Source organism: Poromitra crassiceps, assembly GCF_964638095.1.
Source record: "Poromitra crassiceps genome assembly, chromosome: 16".
Lineage (NCBI taxonomy): Eukaryota > Metazoa > Chordata > Actinopteri > Beryciformes > Melamphaidae > Poromitra > Poromitra crassiceps.
The window spans coordinates 28,855,370-28,862,854 of NC_139645.1; the positions used below are offsets into that span (position 1 = coordinate 28,855,370).

The following is a 7,485-nucleotide window of genomic DNA, read 5'->3' on the forward strand; positions in this document are numbered from 1 at the left end:
TATTAAAGCCTTTATTTTTTGTATTGAGTGATATACTTTACTAAAACACTCATATCATATTATAATACCCGAGGTGTGCATAAACTACAGGTTAAGTAAAGACACAAATTATTCGGTAGGCCTATCGTATCTGTTATCGGACAGGAGAAGCAGATATATCCCCCCAAAATCTATAAATCCCCCCTATCTGAAGAACATAAGGGGGGAATTCCCCCCCAGTTTGCAAAGTGAATTTTAAGCCCTGACGTGAATTAGGTGATAAACATGTGGATGGGCATCATTTATAGTTTTGCCTCGAAGCTTGATTGGCCAGATTGCATGGTTAAATCAATGCATTTCATTAAATGTGACACCAGACTCATTTTAGGTGGTGAGCTGTCAATCTGCCACAAATATTCCTACTTATTTCATATTATGGCCATGACACACATTTCTCCAACTTGCTGAATCCTCCATTTAGATAACAATGTGCCATGGTGCAGGAGCATGCGTCTTAAGGGAATGAGAAACTCTGATTGGTTCAGTTCATGTTACAGCCAGAACACACCTATGAATATTTAAGGGACTTAGTACAGCCACTTTGGTTCTGGGTTCGATTCCCACCTGGGACGCTGTCCTCGAGTGCCCACCGCCCAGGTGACCCGTCAAAAGTGCCTTTCTGTGTGGAGTTTGCATGTTCTCCCTGTGCCCCCTGGGGGTTTCCTTCATATAGGAACCCCTCACCAAAACATGCAATATCCTGGTCGCTGAAGTGGTGCCTCCTCTGGTCGTTAGGGGCGCCTGTTCGGAGGGAGGGGAACTCGTTGGAATAGCGTGATCCTCCCACGTGCTATGTCCTACCGGTGAAGCTTCCCCTGTCAGGTGAAAAGTGGCTGGCTACTGCCCATGTCTCGGAGGAAGCATGGAGCCAGTTTCGGCTCTCCCCAGATCGACAGAGGGTGGAGCAGCAACCAGGATAAATAAATAAAAAATTTGCACTAATGGGGGATAAAAATGGGATAAAAAAATCTGGGGGGGGGGGGGGGGGGGGGGCGCGTACAACCCCTTTCGGCGTTTATATGTTGCAAAATGATCCTGAGAATAGAGGCCACTGACTCGAAATGCACAGTCACTCGAAAAGTCGAAATGCACAAGAGGAAAAATTACCGGGGGAAAAACGTAGGGAAACTTTGAAGAAACCTTGAGTGGGCCATATGCAAATATAGACCCTCCCCCCCGGACAATTACAGACAATATTTTCATCATCACAAGTTGTATGTGTGTGTATATCTGTGTGCATGTGTGAGCGTGTGTGTGTGTGTGTGTGTGTGTGTGTGTGTGTGTGTGTGAGTGTGTGTGTGAGTGTGAGTGTGAGTGTGAGTGTGAGTGTGAGTGTGAGTGTGAGTGTGAGTGTGTGTGTGTGTGTGTGTGTGTGTGTGTGTGTGTGTGTGTGTGTGTGTGTGTGTGTGTGTGTGTGTGTGTGTGTGTGTGTGTGTGTGAGTGTGTGTGTTTGTGTTTGTGAGGTTCCTTGTAAAGTTACAACAGAGAACAGAGACAGCAACAACATTGGACTGCTGGTTTAAAATGACAGGGAAAGCTTGCTTGCCTTCCTGCTGCAGATCATAATGTTTCACACTCAATGAGAGGCAAAGTGACCGCCTACTTCCTGCTTCAACACTGTACCAGAGATTTTCATCCGCCATTTATTTTCCCATAGACATTTTGTAAAATGCGTATAAAAATAGTTTTACTGGTTCAAACTAAACGGCACAGATATATTTAGAAACAGGAGAGATCGCATAACATTTTACTGGGCCAAAACGTAAAGAAAATGCGGGGTTAAAGAGAATATTGTTTCGATGTTTTTTTTAAAGTTTTGGTCCGAGTGAAATGTTCTATGGCGACAAAGTAGAACTATTTTACAAGCATTTTACGAAATGTCTATGGGAAAATAAATGGTGGATGAAAATCTCTGGTACAGTGCTGAAGCAGGAAATGACGTTCCACTTTGGCTCTCTATACTTAAGAATTCTGCAATCGATGAGGACCTGGGGCCGTATCTTCCCCCTGGCCTTAGGCCCTAAACTGGCGTTAAAGGCAAAAAAACATGCTTTGCCCCTGACTCGGGAAGATAGCATGTTTTTAGGCCCCGAAAATCGATTTATGCCGAAGAGGCGTGGCGCAGTGCCAGAATCGGCCAGAATGGGCGTTTCGGCCTTAAATGCTATCTTCGCCACTGGCGTTAATTTAGCGCTTAGCGCTTTTCAAAACCAGACCTTATTCAGTGCGCCGACTCCCCTACCAAAGCCACACACAGACACACATGTGAAATCTCCCAGCATGCATTGAGGCTAATACATTTTGACAAGAAATAGCAACCAAATCAGCCTAAGTAGGCTAAGTGGTAGATAGAAATAATAATGTTAACAGAACATCTATTATGTTAACATATCGAGTGGGCTGGTCCATGCCCACCAATCTGCGCTGCGCTGGGCGCTGGGCGCAGTTTATAGGCCGATGCAACGATAGAGCCCAGGTTGTGAAGAGGGAGAAGCCTGTGGAAAAACAGATCCAGGTGTGGGATGAAGACAGTGTTGAGACTCTGAAAAGGTGCTTTGAATGCACATCATGGGACATATTTCAAGATTCTTCAGCCAATTTAGATGAGATGACAGAAGTCATCTCGGGCTATATAGAATTTTGTGAGGGGTGGTTATTCCAACAAAAACCAGCAGAGTGTACCCAAACAACAAACCGTGGGTGTCCAAGGAGTTAAAGGGGGTACTGAATGAGAAAAAAAAGATGTTTGCCTCAGGAAGCCTGCAGGATAGGAAAGAGATACAGAGGAAGGTAAACAAAGAGATTTATAAAGCCAAATGTCAGTACAGGGACAAGATGCAGCATATCCTGACGGAGGGCAATGCTAGGGTTGCATGGACTGGCATAAAGACAATGCTCCCTTTGAGGGAGGAAACAAATGTGACCCCTGTCCTCCTGGTGAGAGGGAGTGCCTCTCCTCTCAAATACATTTAATGAATTCTTCACTCGCTTTGAGACAGACAGGCGTCGATGACAACATCCCTGCTTGGCGAGAGGCGAACAGTGCTGCGTTGGAGGACACACACAACACACTCATTATCAGGGAGGAGGTGGTCAAGCGAGTATTTGAGAGGACTAACATCCAGAAGAGCCCAGGGCCCGATAACATCAGTGGCAGGGTGCTGAGGTACTGCTCTGCACAACTGAGTGGGATTTTCTGCTCCCTCTTCCAACGCTCAGTGGACATCCAGGTGGTCCCGCAATTGTGGAAAACATCTACAGTGGTCCCTCTTCCTAAAGTCCCACGTCCATCCTCTCCTAATGACTACAGGCCCATCTCCCTTACCTCTCTGGTAATTAAATCCCTGGAGAAGATTATTAAAACCCACATTTATGACGCGTGTAAACAGGTTCTGGACCCACTACAATTCGCTTATCGTCCTGCAAGAGGTACAGATGATGCATATATGTGATGAATTGTTTTATTCAGGCTATGATCTGTGATGTGCTGAGATATCCAAATTGGCATGAAGAGATGACAGCATGCAGCCGCAACCCGGACTGGATCGAGTGGATGGGAGCTTCGAAAGGAAGAATGTCATTGCGTAACTGCAGTTCACCAATGACCACAGTTGTGAATAATTCTACGCCTAAAAGCCGTCGTTAAATGGTTAAAGTGTAACTTATTATCATTTCAGCAGCATAAGTGCCATCTATGGGTTCAAATCTGCTTTTTTTTGTGCCCTCAAATGAATGGGCGATTTGGTACATCGTTACATCACGGTGGTATTTGCACGTGCCCCACTCATGTGATTTTTTTTTTTTTTTCATGTGATTATTACTGTAGTTCACGCGGCGCGAGCCCTTTAAGAGCAATGCATCATGTGTAAATGCCTACTGTGGCTAATGTTAGCGGCTAGCTAGTTATGTTACATAGCAGTAAAATGCCACTGAATGACCAAATTGATATAACTTTTAACCATTTTGAGTAACACTGTTTCCATACGGATCACCGGCGTTAGTTTGTTGTTTATAACGTGGCTATATTGATCATTTATCGTTCTCTATCTCTGATACACTGAAAATACTGGGAGGCGGGCCATAGCGTCTCTGTCGATGATTTGATTTGACAGTTCTGGGCACTGGCGTTGGCGTTGACCAATCCTGGCATGTTCCACCCCCAAATCGATTGTGTTCTGGCGCAAAGCAACTGGGTTCCAGGACGAAACAGGCTTGAGCCACTTACGTTATCTTTAGAGCAGCGCAGTAAATACAATATTCCTGGAATGCGAGTTCAACTAAACAGTTACATGTCCTCTGCATTCTACAACAAATAAAAGCATTACAATTTGTTTTATTTTGTATCTTACATAGCCTACTTATTGGCCAGGTTATGATAGTTTATTCTGCCAGGGTACAGAAGGGAGTATAGGCGGCCATCTTGCCTGCAGAGTTTTCAAATCAAGTAGAATACCGTTTTGCAAGAAATCTGGCCGGGTTTAGCGATGAGGGGAAAATAGGGACTGTGCCTGACCACGCCCACTAATAGCGCTGCGCCTGGCCTTAAACGCTATTTTAAGACCAGGGGGACCATAGTCATTTTTACAGTTAAAGCCAGATTACAAGTCCTCCCAACCAGGCTCAATCTCTCTCTCTGGTATCCTAACACTTTTTCTCTTCATTGTCTGCACCATGATCATAATCCAGTCATTGAATCCATGTCTCATTTTCTGAATGGTTGCTATGATAAGGGAATGTACATTGCAAGACATGACAGAATTGTTTACCTGTTAAGGACATAACGCCATATGTTGTTCCATCCTCTGTTGAAATCTACAAACACTCCCATGTTTCAACAACCAGTTTCAAACTGTGTAATACTGATTATGACATATTTTCAAATGTGACATCTAATACACCTGATGTTGTCGTCGATGAGGACAGTAGAGAGGCCACCATTTTGTGTGTGCTTTTGATTCCAGTCTGGAAGAAGCTTTTATCACCAAGGTTTTGAAGTACCAACTGCTCAAGGATGTTATTATACAGCTTGGGTACAAATGTAAATTGCTTGTATTCATATTTGGAAGCCATGGTAATGTCCATAGGCTGGTCGTAAGTGGCCTGCAGACGGCAGGACTGCCCAGACCAAGAGTCAAGGCACTGGCCAAATTCTGCTCCATTTCTGCAATAATTGGGAGTCGCCATATTTGGAGGAGGCGCTGTTTCCTTTATCCATAGACTCAGACTAGACAATTTTGTCACTCTGAAATTTCCCACTGTTTGTGCATCTATTATTGTTTGTGTTCAAGGATAAACATGATAAACATGAACACAAATAAAGATATTGAAATGTGTGCAGGCTCTCAGGGTGTCTACTCACAGAGGAAGCCTGTGCTTCTCTGGCCTCAGCTCTGAGCTCCAACCCCTCCCATCTGAGAGAGCTCGACCTGAGCTACAATCATCCAGGAGCCTCGGGAGTGAAGCTTCTCTCTGCTCGACTCGAGGATCCACACTGGAAACTGGACTTTCTCAGGTATGAAGACTGGAGGCACGCTCTGCTAGAAGGCTGAGAGTCACACACATGTTCTCTGTCACACTGAGAAGATTAGCAATATTGATTAACAGCAGTTATGACTCTCAGGGTTTGAGTCATGTGCAAGCTCCGATAAGGAGGGATCTGAGCTTCCATGAAAGCAGTAAAATCATACATTAATACATTAGCAACACCATTATTCTAATCACAAATAATGCATTTTTTTCAATTTAATGAGTATTATTTTAACGAGATGAATAGACTTTAAGAAACATGTTTCTATAAGAAGTATGCTTCTGGATGGCTTTTTCAGTGTGTGTATGTGAGGACAGAGTGGACAAGGAAACTGACATGAGAAACACAGAGTTTCTCACAGTTTAACTCATTGAGTGCCAATGACGACTAAAGTCGTCAATTGCGTTTTTTGACGGTGGGACGTGGATTAAAGCCTGATCCATCTCCTGTGAAAGTATGGTGGATGTTGAATGTGTAAAAGTTATTTTACAGACCCATTAGGTGGCGACAGTGCTCTCAGATTACAGAAAGGCGAGGAAAAAACAGAAGAAGTCATGGGGAAACGGAAATCGCATCGATATGCATGAAGCATAACGTTAGCTGTGCCTGCAGCAGCCAATCTGCTGCCACAATTGAGCCCCTCCGTGTCCGCTGCGATAGCCCATCCGCATGATTAGTTGTGGAGTTGTTATTATTCTCAACTGGAAGCATGGGAGCCGGTGACAAATACACGCGGAGCGCTGTAAAAAAGCTGGATGTAGCGCACTGTTCAGTACAGAGCAAACGCAGCAGAGAGCCACCAGAGACACTCCCACGGAGGTGGGGTTTGCAGTTGAGCGGGGTGGGGCACGCAGGGCAGCATACAACACTGACCCAGACAGACCCAGACAGCAGGACAGGATTGGCAAACGCAAGCTAGAATATCTGATGCCCACCAGCAGTAAATCAAGACCAGCAAGAAGCTGCAACCAGCAGCGCACGCAGGGGCCAGCGCTGCTGGTTGCAGCTAAAAAATATTATTTTGCCAAACAAAATTCCTTTGTTTTCACTGTTTTATTGAAGGAAATTATTTTTGAGGTGTGACTACATCAGAAAATATTAGCTTCAGAGTCAGTCATGTGCTTGAAATGCTTCATTTCACAAAAGGCTAATTATCTCAGCTTCTAATTTGAAACGTCTCTTTTTGCTGAAATCAACCTATCTTCTCCGGCTCATAACTAAAGAACGGAAAATGATATCAATAAACTTTTTTTTGCTGATGATAGAAGAGAGTCTCATCGTTCTTTGGGCGTGTTCGGTGTTTACATAGTAATATCACACAATATTCTGTGGGCCTCGAGAAATCACTGAAAACGCTCTGAAACTCTGGCACTGGGAGCATCCGTTTTCCAAAAGTGGCTGGCACTCAATGAGTTAATTTGCCCCGCTACAGTTTCCCCTGCATATCACCCACATTTGTTACACACACACATGCACGCACACACACACACACACACACACACACACACACACACACACACACACACACACACACACACACACACACACACACACACACACACACACACACACACACACACACACACACACACAGACACAGACAGACAGACAGACAGACAGACAGACACACACACACTCCAGCCTATAACCAACACTTGCCAGTAGCGGAGCGTACGCCGGGGCAGAGGGTGCGGCCGCCACGGGCCCACTCGTCAGGGGGGCCCATCAAAAAAAAAAAAAAAAAAAAAAATTTTTTTTTTTTTTTTTTTTGCAGGCCAGGCCACCTGGCTGGCAACCTGTGTTTTTATTTTTCTTCTTCAGAACAAGCTTGTCTGTAAAGTGGCTTCACTGTAGTCTTTCTTGGACATAATATTACTTGGCTCAATGAGTGACAAATTGTGTTTTCGGATATAGGGGCT

The 7,485-nt window shown here is 44.6% G+C and overlaps 1 protein-coding gene across 1 annotated transcript in view; it reads right to left on the minus strand.

The window, feature by feature from the left end:
• Window positions 1-5,576: 5,576 nt before the first annotated feature.
• The window catches only part of LOC310791566 (protein NLRC3-like), a gene marked incomplete at its 3' end in the record, with an annotated part of 80,811 nt that continues 78,902 nt past the window's right edge, over window positions 5,577-7,485 (minus strand). The window contains exon 13 of the mRNA XM_083653233.1: window positions 5,577-5,584. Coding sequence (XP_083509359.1) covers window positions 5,577-5,584 — 8 coding nt within the window. The remainder of the gene's footprint in view (window positions 5,585-7,485) is intronic.